This window comes from Plectropomus leopardus, chromosome 18, assembly GCF_008729295.1.
Source record: "Plectropomus leopardus isolate mb chromosome 18, YSFRI_Pleo_2.0, whole genome shotgun sequence".
NCBI classification, from domain to species: domain Eukaryota; kingdom Metazoa; phylum Chordata; class Actinopteri; order Perciformes; family Serranidae; genus Plectropomus; species Plectropomus leopardus.
The window spans coordinates 16,326,793-16,348,200 of NC_056480.1; the positions used below are offsets into that span (position 1 = coordinate 16,326,793).

General features: G+C 39.9%; 1 protein-coding gene across 9 annotated transcripts in view; it reads right to left on the minus strand.

The window, feature by feature from the left end:
* LOC121957634 (cytoplasmic dynein 1 intermediate chain 1) overlaps nt 1-21,408 on the minus strand; it is a 65,769-nt gene that overhangs the window by 10,394 nt on the left and 33,967 nt on the right. For all 9 annotated transcript variants that reach the window (XM_042506326.1, XM_042506333.1, XM_042506328.1 and 6 more), the window contains 6 exons: nt 20,995-21,094; nt 20,723-20,848; nt 6,812-6,958; nt 5,383-5,496; nt 5,080-5,213; nt 4,518-4,662 (listed from right to left, as the gene is read on the minus strand). In XM_042506326.1, coding sequence (XP_042362260.1) covers nt 4,518-4,662; nt 5,080-5,213; nt 5,383-5,496; nt 6,812-6,958; nt 20,723-20,848; nt 20,995-21,094 — 766 coding nt within the window. The remainder of the gene's footprint in view (nt 1-4,517; nt 4,663-5,079; nt 5,214-5,382; nt 5,497-6,811; nt 6,959-20,722; nt 20,849-20,994; nt 21,095-21,408) is intronic.

Consider the following 21,408-nt stretch of genomic DNA (forward strand, 5'->3'; position numbering starts at 1 on the left):
GCTTTAGACCATGCCATAAAAATCTGCTAAAATCCCATAGAAATGATACAACTAATAACTTTTGATGACGATAATCAACACTTTAGCATTTGCTGTCTCAAAATTCAAAATGTAACAGAGTCTGACAAGAAAACCACACAAAACTTGGACTTTCAGAGGGATCTAAAACATCTACCTCTGTTGCAGCCAGAGTCATAAAATTTCATTGCTTCCATCCTGGCGGCATCACAAACATCACACTAGCTCGACAGCTTCACAGCACATTTCATAAGCATGCATTGAGGGGACTGAGATGTCCACAAATGAGAAAATGTTTCACAAACAGTGCTGGAAAAGAATACCACACCAAAAATCCTTAAGTGAAGATCAAAAGTACAGTCTCATTTTTGGCACACACAGGCTTGTTAACAATCACCTGCACAGACTGAGATGCAGGCCTTTAATTAACTTCTTAAGAGAGCAAAAGTGGAGCGATTATATTCCATCCAATCACTTAGTAGACGCTGGTTTTGGGGTCAAGAGAGCACGACGGTTCAAGTTATGCACAATCATAAACCCACTCCCAGCTGTCGCGACGTCTTCACACTCTGGCCAACTCCAAATGTTTTCACTAACCACAATATTTGCACCGCCGAGCATGAAAACATCAGGAGACTTCTGTGTGACGGCCTTTTTGAACCGTGAGGGCAAACGTGAATGCAAAGAGAATTCACTGCAAATACATACGTGTGTTACAACAGTTGGGTTGAAGGCAAACCTCAGGGGGATTTTAGGTAAGCAAAGGCAGCTTGCTTAAGGTGCATGTGAGGCATGTGTGGTGTGTCTATATTTGCACACACACACACACACACACACACACACACACACACACACACACACACACACACGAATAGACACACAGTCAGGTATGCCGCCTGCCCAAACACAAATATGGGTTATGTGGGATAAGAGACAGACACGCATTCCTGCGGTGCCCTTTAAAGGAAAGGGAATTCCCAAATCCTGAAAAATAACACGCTCTTCTGATGAAAATCCACAGAAATGTTTTAATATGTGTCACGGGACCCTTCGCACAAGAGTTATGGACTTGCTGCATGCAAAACATGAGCTAAAACTCATCAGAGTGCTTTACTGCCTGTCACAGTCAAGGATGAAGGCTGTAACTGGATCTTGCATAAAGCTGGAGGTATTATGCAATATGCATTATGTATTTTCCTTGTACTGAATAGGTCTCTCTTTGATTTTTGGCTGTTTTTGCCATTTGCCACCCTGCTCGTGCTGATCCCTCTGTCCGTAAATGTTAGCATCACCTTCAGTATTAACCATGTAATTCTTTTGTCTTTAACATACCTCCTTGCCCTCACTGCTGACTCGACAATCCATTTCCCCCTCTCTCACTATTTTCTTTCCTTCCTTCTTCCTATGTTTGCAGACTGCATCACCTGGTCAAAGTTGTGATATGGTTTAATTTAGGGTGCCTGCACTGTAAAGTGCAAACACACTATACATTATTTGTTGTGCTATTAAGGTAGATGCTTTCAGAATGAGCTACTCTACTGTTGACTGTATTCATAGAGGTAGTAGATCATTCAGATAGATACTCCATACCTGAAAGAATGACCTACTCAAATTTGAACTACTTTTATAGGATTAGTAGGTCATTCTGATAGATATTAAAAACCTAAAAAATTGACTTTTTTGGCTACATTTATTTAAGTAGTAGATCATTCTCACAGATGTTCTCTACCTGACAGAATAATCTACTCTATCTTTAATTACATTTATAAGGGCTAAGGATAATAATGACCTTCTCATTTCTATAAATGTAGTTAAAAATAGAGTAGTTCATTCTGTCAGGTAGGGAATATCTATCAGAAAGACCTACTACCTCTATACATGTAGTTAAAAGTATGGTAACTTCTCGTGTGAGATTGGAAATAACTATCAGAATGGCCTACTTGAAATGTAGTTCAAAAAAGAGTAGCATCTATCAGAATTACCTACTTCCTCTATAAATGTAGTTAAAGTAAAGTAGCTCATTCTGTTAGGTAGGAAATGCCATCAGAATGACCTACTAATTTTATAAATGTAGATCAATTTGTCAGAAAGGAAAAATCCATCAGAGTGACCTACTACTTCTATAGGTAATCCCTAAACTTTTAACTATACTTCTAGAGGTAGTAGGCTATTTTGATAGATAATTTCTACCTGACAGAACATTTATCTACATTCATACAGGTACATACAGTAGTTCTGATAGATATTCCCTACTTGACAGAATGTCTTACTTTATTTAAGTACATTAACAGGATAAGTAGGTCACTCTGATGACATTTCCTTCGTGACAGAATGAGCTACTCTACTACTACTCATTTTTGAGGATAAGTACTCCTTTGACAATGAAATGTCTCATCTTATAATCCTGAATTTTCAAATGCACCTCAGCACACTCTTCCTTTTCTTCGCCACCACGACCACAAAAGTGTCTTTGAATGTATTAGCTAACTTTTCAATTCTCAAACACTCACTTTGACAGAAACAGTGACAGTTTGCTTTTTACTGCCACTGAACTGCCGCCAAATGGAATTCATCACATCGGTTTGAAAGGAGAACAAATGCCCTGAGTGGACGAGGTCACTCAAATACCAGCGAGAGGAGGAGTGCCCGCCTCTTGAGTGTGCCTGCGTTAGACTCACTAAGTGCACCTCAGGGAATCTGACTGACTGAGGTGCACAGAGTTTAGGATCTGATGAAGTCTGAATGATATGTGAAGCTGATCTAATTTAACCATTACAGGGTTAAGGCAGTGTCACAGTGAAAAACTTCTGAATGAGTTGTGTGCAGTTTTTATGAACTAAAATCAACAGCTATCAGTTAAGAAAACTAATACTGGTTGTAATTCTGATACTAGAAGACGAACTAAATGATTTAAATAAATGCCTGTTCACATCATATTTGCACAGCATCTGTGTAATTATTATTATTCTTTGTCCTGAAGTAACAGTGAGAAATTTTGCACTTTTACTGTGAGGGCAGTGAGGAATCAACTGAAGAGGATTTTTTTGCCCTAAGTTCGGCCTCAAAGGCAATCATTCCACCGATGTTTTGGGTCATCGATCTTCTTTCTGTTGCACTGGCTGTTAACCTATTCTGTACCATTAATGTCTAACACATCTATCTGCTACTGAGCTACAGTTGATTTTTTTTATCATTTAAAGCTTCTATTGAGATTTTCAAATGAAGCTTTGAATGTCTTTTGTTATATTTTATGATGGCATCACCGTAAAAACATCCTTGAAAAAAATCCTTATTTCGAATAAAGTGATTCTTCAGATTAATGAGCTAGCCTTTTCTTATTAAATCAAATTTTTTTTATGTAAGACTGATGGTACTGTTAAATTGCTGCTTGAGTGCACAAAATGCATGTGCGTGCCGTGTGTGTCAACCTGGGGGTCTGATAGGTTTGCTTAAGTTTACAAGACACTGTCAGGGATTCAGGAAGGTGAGTAAAAAAGTGAAAAGCAGTGTTCCAAGAAAGTCATTAACAGCTTACAGAAACATTGCATGCAATAGTCCACCTTCCACCTTCTCCTCCACTCTTTGTCATCCTCTCAAACACAGATGTGTAAACACAGACACACACACGCAGGCACCTTATCTTAGTCCTAAGTCCTGACAAATGTGGCAACTTAAATGCAGACAGCTGACAGTTTGTGCGTGAGGTCAGGTTTGGGAGGCTGATTAATGCATATTTTTGCAGGTTCTGTGCTGCAGGTTGGCTTTTATAACTGGTTGGATCACATTACTAGTTTGGATCACTCGAGTTGGAAATAATCCCATGCAGCTGCTACAAATAGTATGACACTGACAATATTAGTAAAACCTATCTTTATCTGCAACTGCACGGAAATACCAGGTCCAAACAAATTATATGACTTTCAAAAGATGAATGAATACAATTTAAAAAAAAGAACCTCTGTAGCTTCGTATTTGAATGATTTGGAATTCAAATGTCAACATAATGAATGAAGCTTCGAAGTGTCAAGCTATTCAGTACAGATCTGAAAGCTACAGTATAATAAATAGATCTTACTGAAGGTGGCACACAGACTTATACCTGACAGACTAAAGTCCGGTCAAAATATTTAAGGCTCCAAAGCCCTAATTGTGTCACTATTATGGAATCATTTCACTACACCCACATACTATCCATACACACAGTAACAGAATTTATCCAGTTTATTCTCACACACATGCACGCGCTCGCGCATTGAGACACACAAGTATAATGAGAAGATTTTCCAAAAAGTTGCTCACCTATAGTACTCAGCTTCCTCCCTTCACCAACTAGTTTAATCTCACTCTCAACTTTCTCTCTCTCTCACACACACACACACACACACACACACTTTCCCTCTCTCCCTGTATCTTCTTGGAGTCCACAATCAACCCCCCACACATCTTTTTTTCTCACTTGCACACACATACACACATACAAAAACATACACACACCATACCTTGGTGCTCCAGAGTTTGACGGTCCAGTCAAAGGAGGATGTGATGAAGAGGTGGGAAAAGTCGACGGTGCCCACTGCGCTGTGACAGCTGATGCCCGTCACTGGCCCCTGGTGGCCCTCGAACATCTCGCAGATACCCGCTTTGCTGCAGAGGGTGGACACAGGTGAGACAAACAAAACTAAACTATGTGGTTCTGCAGTGTTTTAGTGGTCTTAACATGTTTAAATACAAAGAGGTGAAGTGGTATGCATCTTACAGAAATTAATTTTCAGCACAGTGAGGGAGCTTTGACAACAATTACCTCCCTCAATTGATGGGAAAAGCTTCAATTGTATGTTTCTAAAATCATTCAAATACTACTTATAATTCTTGGACCTTTTACTCATCCTTTTCTTTGCATTTGTTGCGTTATAAACTTTTTTTTGGAATTATTTTACGGTGATGTTTTAATTCTAGAATATCCAAGCAAATAAAATGGGCCAGTCCAAACATATAAAGTGAACAAGCAAAGATTTATCTGTAATGTTTTTTTTTTTTTTTTTGGTGTATGAGTCCACCAACCTGCCATGTCTGGATGCAGTGTACACAGTGCCCTCCTCACTCCCGACCACATAATTATTAACGTCTCCTGTGGGAAAAGCCATGCCTGTCACCGCCACAGGTTTGGATTTATTGTACACCAGTTCCATGGTCTCCTACAGCACATGAACACACAGAAGTGTGAGATTACTTCATACACACACTCACAAGCACAATACACATCCGTCAGCAGTTATAGAAAATATGTACATGTGGACTACTAGGATGCATGGACACTAAAACTCAAATTGTTTTAGTATGTTATGTGATGAGTGTATTTTGTACCTGCGGCTGAGAAAGCATGTCCAGACTCCAGGAGCACATCCTGCCATCTGTAGACACAGTGATCAGGTTGTTGGCATTCTGGGTGCCGACCACGTTCACGCAGTACACTGGGTGCTAAGACGCACAAAGATAAAGACACACATGTGCATGAATACAATAGGTGAGGTCAATGGAATAACAGATAATGCTATATGCTTTCAGTATCTCGTACTTTACCTCTACTGTTACATGACTACAACATTTCCTCCTTAAATGCTTGTTATTCTGCCTCATATTGCGATCATAATCATAAATCCTTATTAGTCTAATTGTTTAGAGGCATAACATATTAATGCACATTTGTCATTATTTAATAAACAAAGGATAATTCCTAACTGCAGGAAACTGTGACATATTTCAATAATTTGATTTGCTAATATTAATAAAATTAGATTTCAAACATGGTCCTGAGATAATCATGTAATTTTTCCCTCAAACACATGACATCATTAGAGACTTTGTACAGATGCAGCAGGCTCACATGCCAGCGTGCAATCGGTCCTTACGACAGCAGTGTGTGAAACCATGATGTCATTACTGGGCAGTAATTGATTTGTGCAGCACAAAGAATCCATTCAGCAATCAGCACCATGCTAGCTGGCTGCACTCACTGAGCAGAGAGGACGAGAGTGGCAGCTTCATTGTTGGAGTTTAAACCTAAAGTGTGGACGACGTGAAGCAGTTTTTGCATGTGTGTGTGCTTACATGACTTCTGTAGCTGTGATTATGAATGGCCGCAGGTCTTAAGATATTGCTGTGTATATTGGTTGGTAATTTGTTGTGGGCCAGTGAATTCACCATAGTGTCCAACCTGATCTGTCCTATCAGTCATGTTGAAAATGTGACTGCTCCAGTAAAGAGTGTGTGTGTATGTGTGTGTGTGTGTGTGTGTGTGTGTTTGTTTGTGTGTGTGTGTGTGTGTGTTTGTTTGTTTTCTATTTCTGCAGGGTTGTTTTGCTCTGAGAATGACAGATTAATGATTTGATATAATAAAAACACAAGAAGCTTTTTCATTTAGGTCAGAGATTAATTTTAAAGTGACATCCAACAATAGCTTATTTTGTTAGACAAATGGTCAAAAATCAAGATATTCCACTTGTAATCATATAAATCAGGGGAAGTTAGGGGATTTTCACCCTTTAGGAGCTGGAACTAACAAATAATTGGCATTTTTGATTGATTTACTGATAATTATATTATCACATTACCACCTCTCCTGGTCAACAAACGGTCAAATCATTTCAGCAATGAGTAAAAGTGCAAAGCTTGTAAAAAAATTTAGAAAGAGCTTGAAAACTGAAGCAAAAATTTGATATTTTTAACTAAAAACATCAGCTGTGCCTCATTCTACCAGTATTTTGAGTTGCAGTTTCTTGTGCTGATGTCTTACAGTGTGTGCAGCAGCGGACAGAGGAGTCCTCTGGACAGGGGTCCGACGGTGACTGCGATTGTCCCACAGGACGATCTGTCCTGAGTAAGTCCCCCCCACCACCAGGTTGGGATGAAACCTGGCGAAGCCCACAGATACTACAGGAGACTGAGGAGAGAGAAGAGGAGAGGATGAGATAGCAGAAACACTGCATATTACTCAGGTTTGAGATTATTTTATGGAAACATATCTGATATAGCGTGTACTGACAGGACAGGGTACATGGTTAGAGTAAAAATTGTTTGGTGGGGTGAAATGTGGAGATAGAACAGAAGACAGTGAGAAAAGAGCAAAAACAAAGAAAGATATGAGGCGAAAAACGGTAACGCTAGACAGAGCGTGAGTGAGAATGGGTGATCAAGGCATCGTGATGGGTGGCAGAAACCGGGAGATAGATGGTAGAGGGGAGATGATGAGTTTGGCTACAGTGAGGGTCCACTGAGGAGAGGAGAGAGGGTTGACGCTGGGGCAGGGACCAGACAAAGAGGGGAATTGTAGTCCTCTTCTCCCAGCCGTTTCACATTACAGCATCAAAAACCCCAGCAGCCACTGGAGCGCTCACTGCAGCCTCCATCATGACAAGCGCACCCTTGAACTCCCTCCCTCCCTCCCCAATGCCGTGTTTATTGAGTCTTGGTTCCTCTTCAGTGCTCATCCCATATGGGCTTCTGTGTGCAGCAGCTAGCGTTCCCTGACCCAGAGTCACTCAAGCATCTGTGCTGTGGAGTTATGAGAAAATGTTTCAGCATCATTTCGCTACAGGAGGGTAAGTGGTGTTATGCATTGACAAATCCATCCATCCATCCATCCATCCATCCATCCATCCATCCATCCAGTAAGCAGCATAATCATGTTGAGAGGAGCAATAATTTACAGGCGAGACAGGGCCAAGAGAGCATTAAACAAGATGCTAGCAGACACACATCACAATTAAAAACATGCAGGGTGCATTTCGCAAAAGCACTGTTGCCCAATACCACCATAGATTTTGTCGGGAGAACCGTGGCTGACAGTTTTAGTGTTCCAGAAAACGGTATGTCAGACGGTTTGTTGCTGGGACAACAGCTCTGAGACGGTGTTTGAGGCAAAGTTTGTCATTAATTATCAGGATCCTCCTGAATGAATCACTGTAGTCAATGTTTGCAAGATTTACGAGAATACATTGACGATATAGTTTTCATTACAATTGTTGTAAATGGTTGGTGGCCTTACCCCTAATGACACTGCTACTTTGAATTGGTGGTTTGATAGACTATAATGGATATGATTTCAATATTATGTAAAAGAGAAATTCCAAACTCATATGTAATTAACCTAATGAGGAAAAAAAACCTCTGCCGGGTGGCTGCCCGCTCCTCCATCTGATCACAGCCAACCCAGACAATTCTTGTAATTATCGTGTGATTATCAAGGAGAAATAACCAAATCAGCAAAACATCTTTCAATAAACACAATAAAAGTGGATGTAGCTGGATTGCAGAGAGCTGAGCTCAGTGGAATTGTCCCTACCAGCTCGCGTCAAGGTGGTGGCGAAAAAAACTAAAACAGGGACTAATTAATCTCGTATCATTCCTAAATTTCGTGGATCACAACATATCAGGTATGGGATTAATCTGCAGGTGCCTCCAGTTCAAAAAGAGTTTGTCAGTTTTTGAGCAATGACAAAGGGCATTGCGGCTTGCGGCCCCTACCAGCTGCCAACAAGTCAGCGGTCAATGACCGTATAAAATAATCTATAAAACAGGTTTTTAACAATTGTGAATAAACGCAACCATGAGAGAACCCTAAGCATTCAGTCAAATATGTGCACTCAGAATATTAGGCTGACTGGTCCAGTAGCCTGCAAGATTAGCTGCAAAGAGACAGATACAATCTCACACCACCAAACGTATGATCCCCTCTTAGACTTGGCGGAGATTAATTATGGCTTACATGAATCGGCTCAAAGGAATGATCCCTTCAAAAAAACACTGACATTGACCAATGTATTGAGAATATAAACATTAGTTTTGTACTAAATTGCTGAGGCTGTCAAACTTAGGCACTGATCATTTCAAAACATCAATTTTACACAAGACACTGTAATGTAATGTGGTCATGGCAGTTTGGGCTGTTGTTATTAGATAGGTAAGGAATCCAACAGTGAGAGTTAATGTTTAGGAAAAACATTATATTTGTCTCATTATTTACTTATTTTTCATTTCTTTTTTCATTTAGTTCTCCCCCTCTCTCTCTCTGTCCCTGCCACCACACCATGTGCGGAGCAGCCAACTCCAAACCCCAGTTCGTTTTGAAAGGAGAAAACAAACCAGAGGGAAAGAAAATACTGCACACTCCTTCTCGCTCTTTTTTGTTTCTTCTGAGGAGTCACGGCTTCCAGACGAATGGCTCGGCGAGTCGCTTAAGATGTCAAGGATGAAAATAAACTGAACTTTAGTGGTAAAAATAAAGTTCTTTGTCAGCTGGCAATGAGGCACTCTCCAAAAGTTTATTTACATGGTCAGATAAAAGAGGAATTAAGTTTATTTGCATGTACTAACACACAAGATTTGATGGCCATAGATAAAAATAAAATAAAATGTGGGTGATTTGCTTTGTCAGATTTATTTTATCAGTAAAATGTTCAGCAGAAGCCCCAACTTTTGCGTTATGAGTTATGTCCAAAGCATATGCGACCGAGGCGGAGTAGACAAGAAAAAAGACCGTTTTGTACTCTATTTATCTCTACCATGGGTGTTATGTTTTTTGTTTAGTTCACTTGTTTTGTTTGTAAGCAAGACAGAAAAACTACTAGTCTGATTTTCATTAAACATCTTGGGCCAAGAGATAACTCATACAGTTTTGGAGTTGATCAGAATAATAACAGGGCTCATACACAAATTATTTTTCATTTTCGTTCACAGTACGACACAGGCCATTTGGCCTCGGGGGAGGTCTGAGCTCTCCGAGTGCCCTTCTAGTTTCTAAATCAATTTGGACAATTTCACAAAATATTCCTAACCTGGCCTGTGTTTACGAAAAGTAAAACTACTTCAGGCCAAATGTCAAGATGACACACTCACACTCAAATACATCTGGGTGACTTAAATTCAGCTAGATAACTTCTAACATCATAGAGTTTTGGGATTATCTTTACACTCTGTGGTTCCTGACAGGCTGCCATCTGAGGTCGACCCTGCTCCATCAGACTCCATCAGCAGGCTAATGAACGCAAGTCATGTCCTCTCTGTCATTTCTCTGCACAAACACACACATCCTCTAAATAGGTCGTGCACATGGTTCAACCACCACAACCATTTATCAAAAAGTAGGGAAACTCTAAATGATATTTGGCCTCTGGAAGAGACAGGAAAGCAGAGTGAAAGGAGGATTAAAAATACCTAAATAGCTGAATGTTTCTTGATTCTGATCTCTTCTTCCACAAATGGGGAGTTTGACATTTTGGTTTTCCCGCAGAGAGTTATACGTGAAGATTGATAGAATTGTTATTTTCTAAGATAAGCTAATCGACTCAACATGTTTCCTAAAAATATTACAACCACTTACATCTTTTACTACTGTCTTTTTCCTCCATCATCCTAAAGAGATAGAAACCACAAGGCTGCCATAAAAGTGTCATTTCTCATTTAAATTTTAAACATCTTAGTCTATATTGTACTCCAGATTGTTCCAATTTGACAGGATATTACCTCAAATATATTGATACTGTTTTCTTTAAACTCACTACAGAGGCCTCCCTGTCTTTGATCTTTTCTGTAAAGATGAATATGACCCTATTTTGACGATTAACACCATCAAAAAAAATTTAAAACAAACACAAATCCACAAGTGCAGACACGAATAGAAAACATCCCTGCTCTCTTCTCTTTCTTGTCATTCTTCCACCAGTTATCACGCTAAATAAACATCTCCCCCCCACATGAGTAATGACAAAGAGAAGCCAAATTAAATCAAGAGCCTCCTCTATTTGCTCCATATGTTAGTTTAACTCCTAAGCCCTATCAGTGTCCCCATCTTAAGAGGAAAAATCCTGACTAAACTCTGAATCCACTCTTTGAGAAACCACACGTTATGCCATCATTCCCCTCATGTACTGTCAGGCTTAGTGAAAGAGCTACTGAAAATTAGCCCGGCTTTGTCCCCGAAAGTTCACTTTGAGGCGTCTGCCAGCAGCGACTTGGACTTGACATGAAAGCAGTTCCCCCTAAATGCTTCTAATCAAATGTCACATCAGCACATATGTTTTGTAGCTCTATGCCTTTTACAAGCACTGTATGTCATTTGGTGCTGAAAAAAGATCAATTTGTCCCGCGCTATAAGGAAGTTTATGATTTAAGCTCAAGGGGAATTGGTTGACACTCTAAAGCGGATTCTCAATTTGAATGTCATGTACGAAATTAATGACTGAGTTTAGCGCTGAATTATGGAGCGCTTGGTTATGTTTCTGCTGGATTTCTGTAGTCTTTCTGTTCTCTTTTTATTCATTCACGAGCCTCTGCCGTCAATGACTCAAAAACTGCTTTTGCATCTATTAGAGGGGATTTATTTCGCAGTGTGTAAACATGACTGTATGAAATACTTTGTAAGTAAAGCTAATATTCTGAATTAAAGAAAAAGTTTGGGGAAATGTGCATATTCACTTTCATGCTGAGAGTTTGATGCGAAGATTGACATAACTCTTATGTCCGGGTAGTTCAGCAACCACCAAGTTTCTGGACCAAGATATAGTCGAGTACATAACCTAATTAATATATTGTTATTTTTACACCTTAGCCAAAAGTATCAGTATCATGTGTTTTAGTGTTGTCACTATATTGGAATTTTTAACTTCAATGATTTGAAAAATATCGACACTCAATGCCATTTTCGATATCACTGGGATAACTGACATTGAGGGCATACAATTACACAATTATTTTTTTTTTTATAAGAAGATAATATAACAAGGCTATAACATGACAAAAATAGGGCTGCACTAATTATTTACAACTTTATTTACAACTTGTGAGAACTGATTCATACAAGAATGACATAACTGTGACCATAAATATGCTTGTGATTACACTCAATTAAAGGGATAAGAATGATTATATGTCATACAACTACAGGACAGACTTTAGAAACTCTAATTTTGCATGTATATTTTTCTCTCACATTTTCGATTAATCTGTCTGTCATTTTCTCTGATAATCAATTACTTTGTCAATAATATTTAAGAAAATAGTGAAACTGTGTATCTTCCCAGAGCTCAAGATGACGTCTTCAAACAATTTGTTTTGCCTGACCGACAGTCCAAAATTTCAAAGCTTTTAAGTGAATTATCATGTATTACAAAGACATTAAATTCTAACATTTATGAACCATGAAACCAGTCATGTTTGACATTTTTGCTTTAACAAAAGATTAGAACAGTTACTTATCAAATTAGTTGCAAAGTAATTTTCTGTCAGTCATCTAATTGATTAAGCCAATAATCGTTGCAGCTCTAGACGACAATAATTCTTACTTTAACTGCAGAAAGACTTTAATAATATTAATTTTATTAATATATTAATTAATATATTGATAACATGAGAGAGCGAGAAAGTGCTGCTGTTACCGGCGTATTGATACTGTGGAAAGCAAATATGAAACAGTTTTAAACAGTTTCATTGATATGTACCAATAAATCAATATTTTCGACAGCAATAAAGTGTTTAAAATAATTTGATGTCTGTAAATTATTCATTCAAGATTATTAAAAGTGCTGAAGGGATTAGAAAAAATAATCAAAGGTTGCACAAATGAAACAACAAGGAACAAAATCAACTGTCCCTAAACCTTTGGCTGTCACAGCTTTCTCTCTGGCAACAAATCCACCACATGACTGGAGGCGTTCAGTACTTTTTCTGTACCAGCTCTGCATGCAGGTTGTAAATTCAAAAAAAAAAAAAAAGTAGCCCATTTTGTGGTTTTGGCTGTGGTATTGAAAAAGGAATAGAATATTGGGGGTGGGAGGATATCAAAACAAGTATATAAGTATAAGTAAAATTCTGTTATTGTGACAAACGAGTTACAACATGTGAGCTTAAGAGATGCTGTTACATCGGACAGAGACACGCTAACGTTTCCTGCATCCAATCTTTGTGCTAAGGTTAATTAGCTTGTAGCTTCACACTTTACGTGCAGACTTGAGAGTAGTATCCATTTTTTAATCTCTAAAAGAAGCATCTTTCCCCAAAATATCAAACTTTTACTTTAAATGAAATGCAGCCACGCTTCTCCCATCCCCTGCAGCTCCTCTTCATTTCAGATTGATAAGTTTGGACATATCAGTCACACGAGCACCACATCTGTCTAAATAACACCTCAACAACTCTCGTGTCGACAACACTCCTGCTATGATTGCATCCCCATATCAGGGCTGATTCGATACCGAGCCTGACATTTCATTTCCAAACGCAGAGTGGCTCTGTGGATGGTTCTCATCTCACATGCAGCGCGGGTCAGACACCTGCCAAGTCGTCTCCTGCCAGCCCCAGACGGAGAGGATGTGGGAAGTGACAGCTCCCGGAAGAAAAAGCAGCGGAGAGAGTCACTTCGGTATATTGGGCCTGAGATGAATTGTGGAAGTTTTACAGGGAGACGCTCGCGCAGTCCGAACAGTGGGTTTCATTTCTCTCCTCGGGCAAGGTCTGCTGTGTGTGTGTGTGTGTGTGTGTGTGTGTGTGTGCGTGCGTGCACGCATGAGGGAGAAACTCACACACACAAAGTATCGTCTACCATATCTCACACAGGCTCACGAGGGTAAGTGCTTCTGGCAGCTCTTATTATATTGATGGGAAGTGTTGTGTAGAGGATAATACACACATGGTAGGCCCTGATGAAAGATGGCACCCAGCAAGGGATTAGGGAGGTTCGAAGGAATGACAGAGAGAGAAAGAAAGTTAGAGGGGCGAACACTCCCTCCTTTGTTGCCTCCTCCTCTCACTCGTTCTTTCCTCGGGCAACAAACTGTTGCTTAAGTCGGCTTGGGAAGGCTGAAATGGAGCAAGAGTGCTATGGTGAGAAGAAAAGGGGAGGCGGGGGGCTGATGGGGCACGCCAGACAGTATATCCTCCCGAGTAGATCCACGCTCCATCCCACCCCCCACCCCCTCGCTCACCGCACTCATCTGTTTTCCACTCTGCCTTATCAGGACCAGATGGATCTGACTGTCTTTCCTTGCATCCCCTCTTCTCAATCTGCCCCCTCCTCCCAACCACCTTTCCCCTCCCTTTCTCCCCCTGGCTTCGCTCGTTTATGACACCCCACGGATTTTGTCACTCTGTGGTTTCTGGCAAGGAGAGACAAATACCGAGCCGAGTCTCAATTTCACCAGGCAAAGAATGAGGGTTTGACGGAGTACAAGCACGAGGAGGAGGCTCTGGGAACACAAACAGGCCTTTCTCTGCCTCCTATGGCTCCTATCCCTTTATTTTCCATATCTTGTTTGTTTTCTTGGCTCATATTTCATACTTTTGCTGGTTTGTGGCTTTAATGGTGGATTTGTGTTGCAAATATAATGCTTGTTTGACTCATCCATACAGTGCTCTATTCTGTTCTGATAGTGAAACTAAGAAGATAGATGCTACCAGTACTTCCTCAGGTTTGTTTTCCAAAGAAATTCAGTTCAGTCGCAATATTGCCACACTTGCCAAACTTGAGTAATTTTAGAGAATGTAAACAATGTAAAATAATCTAATATAATCCAGCAGCCTACGGATTCAATCCTTTAATTCCTGTTTAACACGTAGGGCTGGATATCTTTTGATAGTTTGTCATGGTTTTAGGGGTTTTGTTATACTGTGGACTTTGTTTGGGGGTTTTGTTTTCTAGTCTTTAATTATTTTTTTTTTGTTTTATTTTCTTAGTTTGTATTTTTACTCCTTGTGTGTCACCCATGCTTTTTCTCTGTGTCTCTCTGTGTCTCCTGTCTCTGTGTTCCCCTAATTGTGTCCCTCTGTCTCTGTTTCCCTGATTTATTTCACCATCCTCCGTGTTTCCCTGTTCCGTCACCTGAGTTCCCAGTTTGTTTTAGTGCAGTTTTTGTTCATGTTTTATTTGTACTTTGGATTTTTGTTCACCTGTTGTTTTTTTTGTGGATGGATAATCTTCAACATTAAAGCTCGCTTTTAGTTTGTACTTCTGGCTCCCTTTTTGTTTGTTCTGCATTTTGGGTCCTCATCCTGCCTCACATGTGATACATTTTTGGATACATGTGCCAAAGCAAGACTGGAGATTTTTGTACTTATCAACAATTCTTCTTTTAATACCTTAGTTCAAATAGTTTTTGGGTTTTTTTACCTTTAGGAAACAAACTTATTTGCTTTCTTGTTGGCGACCTCACAGTGATGAAATAGTCCAGCACAAACAGAAACCCCCATAAAACTTAAATTTGTTCTTGCACTTAAGACTTAGACGAATGAGTTGCAGCATGTTAATTAGTGAGCTTCAAGCCAAAAACACACCTAGCATCCACAAAGTAAGGCCTGCGGCGAGCTGCCATGCAATTGCTATGGAAAGATGTGACGCCCGCTCCAAGCTGCGGCTGTTTGATTCTGCAGCAAAGTGCAGCCAAACTAAAATTTGGGGATGGTTTAGCTTTTAGCAGTGAATTGCAGCCAGAGAATCCCTGCAGCTGATCAGTTAACAAAGTCCTGTGAATCCTGTGACATGATGACCTATGTTACAAAGAATCCTTTCCCACTAGAAACACATAAACACACCTCCTGGCTGTTGAAAAAACGCAGTTATTAAACTAACCACTGTGGCCTTATTCTTAATGGTCAGATATAAGAGTGATAATGATCATCTCAGATATTAGCGTGATATTAATCTTCTTATTTAACTCTTGGCAAAAAAACTAATTATTTTTACAACTTAAACATTTTAATTCTTACTTTACGAGTTAGAACTTGTGAATGCATTAATATTAAATACAAAACAGTGCCGCAATGAAATAAAAAGTTCCCTGATTTTGATCAGAAGCCAAAGAATTTGAAAAAGAATCCGAAGTATTGCATTCGACACCTAGATGATTCTCTGAGTTCTTGTTGCATAACGAGCAACAGACACAGGAAAGATTGACTGCTTTTCATTTTTTTCATATAAACTGATAGAAACAACCTCCGATCAGCACAGCCAACGTTGTACAAAATAATCTAATAAACCACAAAATTCAGCACTCGGAATCATTCTTGCAGGATAAGCAACATCTGTTTGGTGTGCTGCAAATCAAATACAGTCTTAACCAAAGTGTTCAGCGAGCACTCACAGGACTTCTCTGCTAAACTCTCTGAACACAATGCAGCTTCATCCTCTAGTGTCATTTCACATGGATTCTTTAGGCTCGTGAATAACGCTGTTTCACTCTTTCTACCTCTGTCTACCCTCGCCCTCCCTCTCACTCTGCTCTCCTCCTGCTCTGCTTCTTACTCAACCTTGCTGGAAGTGCTAAAGGCCTAGGGACCAACGCAAGGCAGCAAGATATTAATAAAAATATGACTGAGTCCAATGGGATATGACAGTAGCGGCGGGGGTTGTTACAGGGAGGCGTGTGGTTTGGGGGTTCAGCAGAGGCTTTAAGTCAAACGGGCCCTTTAATGTGGTGTGACTTTGCCCACTTGAGAGGCTGGTGTGAAGTTACAAGATTGGACCCAACTGGGATGGGGCGATGATGGGTCCAACTGCTGAGACGACTGTGATGAGGGGAGGCACGCTCAACTGATACCAGAATCCATAGCAGCAAAAGCCCCTTTCCTAAAGTACAAGCCCAACCCACACACTGATGGATCACACACTTCCTCCACTATATTGCAGATCAATGGCTCCTAAAGTGGGGTCATGAAACTGCCACGGGTCCTTAAGGGGATTGTCAAAGGCCCTCTGGTACACTAAGACACTCTTTAATTCCAGACACATTTATTCACTGTCTGGATTAAAGCTGGTGTAGGCTGTTTAATTTTAGGGTCATAATAAACTTTGAGCATGTGGTAATTCAAGTGACTGAGAAAAAATACGAGACTTCTGCACCTTTCCATGGATTTTTTGGGGGGGTTACCTTTTCCAATTTTAGCCTACCTCAGTTTTAAGCAGAATTAAAGAACAACAATATATTTAATGTATACAGTGCAGTTCCTTAAACTAAAATAAGTCTCCAAAATGATGAAATAAAACACCACAAAGATTGACAGTAGCTGAATGAGAAAGGGGCATAAATAACCAAATGTACAAAGATATAATGTGAATATAAAACTGGAAATAAAGCCAGTTTTCCACTGAAGCTAAAAACAATTTGTTACTATAAATGGAAGCAATAATTCTGCAGTCCTGTTATTCTGAAATTGGACTTCCAATTGTTTAATGCGTTTAATATTTTTACTTTCATCCCAAAAGCTAAAATAATTAAAATTTTATCAGCAGCATTAGAAGCAACAATTGATAGCAAGCTTGAAAGCCACAGTATTCATGTGAATGGCCGTGATAAAAAAGTGTAAGGTAAATAAATAAGATACAGCGGGGCAGGAAGCAGAGAAAGAGGTTGATTATTGAATGCATAACTGTCAGATTTGTTGAGTCCACAAAGAAGCATTTGTCAATCAGAACACGTCTGTCTAAAGATTGCACTAGAATGCAATATTACAACACTTCTGCATGCTGCCAAAAATGCTAGTGCACAATCTCCAGATTGAACCTGCCTAAAGACAGTCAAATAAACAGAGAGTCTTCCAAAAATAAAACCAGCACCAGCTTTTAAATGTTTACATCCCAACTGCAATGTGCAATGTGCAAAACACCCGATTGAGAAATTATTATGTAGTGTCCAGCACAAATAAACAAGGTCTTCATAATAGTTTAAGAAAATACTGCTCCAAAAAGTCCAGAAAAACTGACTGACTATAACCAAAATGGAAACAACTGAGATTATCAAACCCCAATGAGAAAATGTTCCCTTGTTTGGGCAAATACATTTAAGCCCTGAATAAGAGGTTAAAAAGGATAGTTTTTGCATTGCTAAGCCCATTTACCAAACTGCACACAGCCAGACAAGAAATATAGAAGCTTGACCTCACCAAAACCCCATCTGAAACATGAAGCCTTCCATAAGCCATAGCCTTATACAATAAAGCCCCTGCTGAAGCAGACCTCAACCACAAACCCCAACCCTCCAATACCGACCCAGCACTGTCATTCTTTTCTATCCTCCACACACACACACACACACACACACACACACACACACACACACACACGCCACTGCTTTACATGTGTGTACGACACTCGCACAAACACATGCATACACACAGACAGTATTCAAGGTGGAAGGTGAAAAGAAAAATAGAAGAAAGAGAGGGGAAGAGACACACGACCCTGTGGTTTTCGGGGGTTAAACGGCAGTACATGCTCGCACATTAAGAGCCATCTGATCCGCGCCTAACTACGGAGTCGCGACTCTGTTTGCAAAAGGCCCCACTGAAAGAAAGAGCAAGAAAAAATGTCTCTACACCGCTCTCCTCTCATCTAACCACTCCTGTCCTCCTTTCATCCAAATCCAACAGTGACAGGGGAAGTCATGGTGGATTCCAAATGAGTTGCAACCTCTTCTTTCTTTCTCTTTCCAATCTATTTTATCTCCATTTATGCTCAATTCTTTATATGAGTACTCCATCTCTAAGTTGTTGCTCATTTGTTCTCCATGGTATCTTTCTTTCTGTTTTTTCTGTCATTCACTTTTCTTTCTCCCCTTATGAAAAGACCCTGGCGCAGCCCCAGGCCACACTAACTCACTGACTAACAGGGGGGCGGTAGGAAAGTGGGACCACTTGGGAGTTTCTGTTCTCTCTCAGTTTTTCTTCTGTCTTTTCTCCATCTGATATCACTTCATCTAATGCACATCTTTTTCCAGTAAACACTCGGTTAATGTGGACACATTGAGTGTGTTTGTTGAAGTGGCTTGTATGAGTTTGAGAGTCAAAAACAAACACTGATGACAACACTCTGTTCTGTTACAGATAACTATTTTTTTCAATGCAAATGCATGCTAAGTTTTCAATGCAAACGGAGGTCATTGTCCTTCAGGGATCACATTCCCACAGTTCACCTCTGTTGTGCACATTTACAGTTGATTGCCCCCTTTCGATAAGCTGAGCATTTTATCAGCTTCTCGCACAAATATCCTTGTTCCCAAACATCCTTGTTCCCAAACATCCTTGTTCCCAAACATCTAATACTCAGCCCTGATGATTCACAGATCAGCATGCTCAGAAACCATGAAAAAAGTCAGATACATATACATATTCAGAGAGCCACATGGAAAAACTACTGAATCCTACGGCTACAGGATACATCACTGTAATCTATCCGTAAGACCACATGCGTTTCAGCAGCGGCATAAATTATGATGCAGTGAAAGACCGGAGTGCTTTAAAAATCCATTATGGAGCTAGACTTATATGGCAAGCTTCATATCAAAAATATTTGCACGCAGCGTGCGGTCTGCTGTAATATGTGTTTCTGTGAGTTTGAAAAAAAAGGGAAAAAATCGATTTGCTAAAATAAAGCTTCAATGTCAGAGAAAGCATGCATATTTCTAGCATTATTTCTGAGCAGTGAGTTGATGCCTTTGACATAAATACTTCTACAGGTGTGGTTCACATTCACAGTGACGTGTATGAGGAAGACTTGTCAGTTATTGGGAAACACAGCACTGCTGACATTAGATGCGGCATCACTGTGGGTGGGCGAACACACATGTGGCAGCATTGGATTAGGAAGTGGTAGGCCACATAATTTTACTACCAAGACATCTCTCTATGGCCTCGCCTGTCTGGTGGGAGCCATGAAGCCCTCACACCCAATCCTTCTATCCCCTCTCTCCTCCCTCCGTCCTTCTACCGTTTTCTTAGTGTCACCTCCTATTAGCATCCCACCCATCAATGACTTTCTTTCCCACCAAAACCCAAGTTTCCACCATTAAACTGGCCTCCAGTGGCAGTGCTCAGCTATAATCCAATCTGGAGGGTCAAATGAACACATGTGGAGCCTTCACTCTTTATTTTTCAGTCACAAAGGTGCTGTCATCATAGGGTAAAGAAGATGAACAGGCTGTAGATTACTGGATGGACTGGCTGATGGTAAGGTATGGAAAAAAGGTACCATAAATACCATGTGTACCATAAATAACTGGATAGATGTGACAATGGAGATTTCCGTGATGGAAAAGGTTACATTCTCTTTCCACCTAAGTATGGACATTTTTGTTCAGCTCTGGGAGAAATGGGTATGTCGGGCTCCTGAGGCCTGACTTTGTTTGGATGATTTGTTTACTGATTTTATGGGACTGCTACATGCTTTAATTCATTTATTTTATTTTATTTTATTTTATTTTGGCCTTGAAGAGGTCATGGGACTTTTTTCGTCTCAGCATTTTTGGGACACTGAGACGATCCAACTGTATGGCTATAATTGCTACATGTTTATTTTGGCTGTTATAAGTACATTTCCCACAGGCCTTTGGATTTTGTATAACTACAGGTAATAGTATTGTTTTCATTTTAATAAATAAAAACCTAAATCACAAAAAAATGTTAAAAAAAGAAGAGTGTATAATGGTGCTTTTCAGTGTGAAATTCTAAGAGCCAAAAAAGGGGTGAGAGGAACATGGAAGATGTTTTATTCTATTTTTCAACATGTAGCTCTGTGGCAGTCGTTTGTAGGTTCATGTTTGCAACTAACAACCCACAAAACACAGGAAATAACACTAAGAGCAACACTAACTTCTTCCTCACAGTAACCTACAATCATGACTGCCATCATATACTATCGTTATGGAAATATGTGTGAGATAAATACCTGACAGTGAAAGATGTACTCTGGTGTGGCCTTCTTAAATTTGATGTTCCATACTAGAGCAACACCATCTGGTTCATGAGGAGCATCTTCATTATTGTTATAGGAGGCAACCAGCAACTCAGGATACTACGAGAAGGAGAGAGAGAGCGAGCGAGAGAGAGAAAGAAGGAAAGAAAGAAGATGGAAAGGGATTAAACTGCAACTTTAGGTAGTGATGCTTTTTTATGCATCATTTAAATTCAAAATGAGTTACACAAGGCTGCGGGCCTCACCTGAGGGGACCAGTCAAGGCAGGTGATCACACGATGTTTAGACCAGTGTTCATCGTAGAAGAGTCTACTGAAGGACAGACTGGAGCCGCTGCCTAAGTCTCTGAGGAAAAAAAACAGCAGAGATAATGTGAGATAACCTGCAGAGGGAAAAAAGCCTTCTGTCTCATTTGTGATCATTTGTCTGTTAAAGAACCTCCAATCTAGATATTCAATTGTACTGGCCATGATAAGGACGGAGGAAGTGGAGAAGCTTTTTAACTTTAATGTATTTCTGTTGGGGCTTTTAACAGCTGATACTAACCACTGATTCGTGGACTGAAGGTAGAAATCAAAAAAATTAAACTCTGATAGTATAGAAATGAGGAAGGGGAATGTAAAAGACGATAATGGTGATAATGATGTTATCGTTTTTTC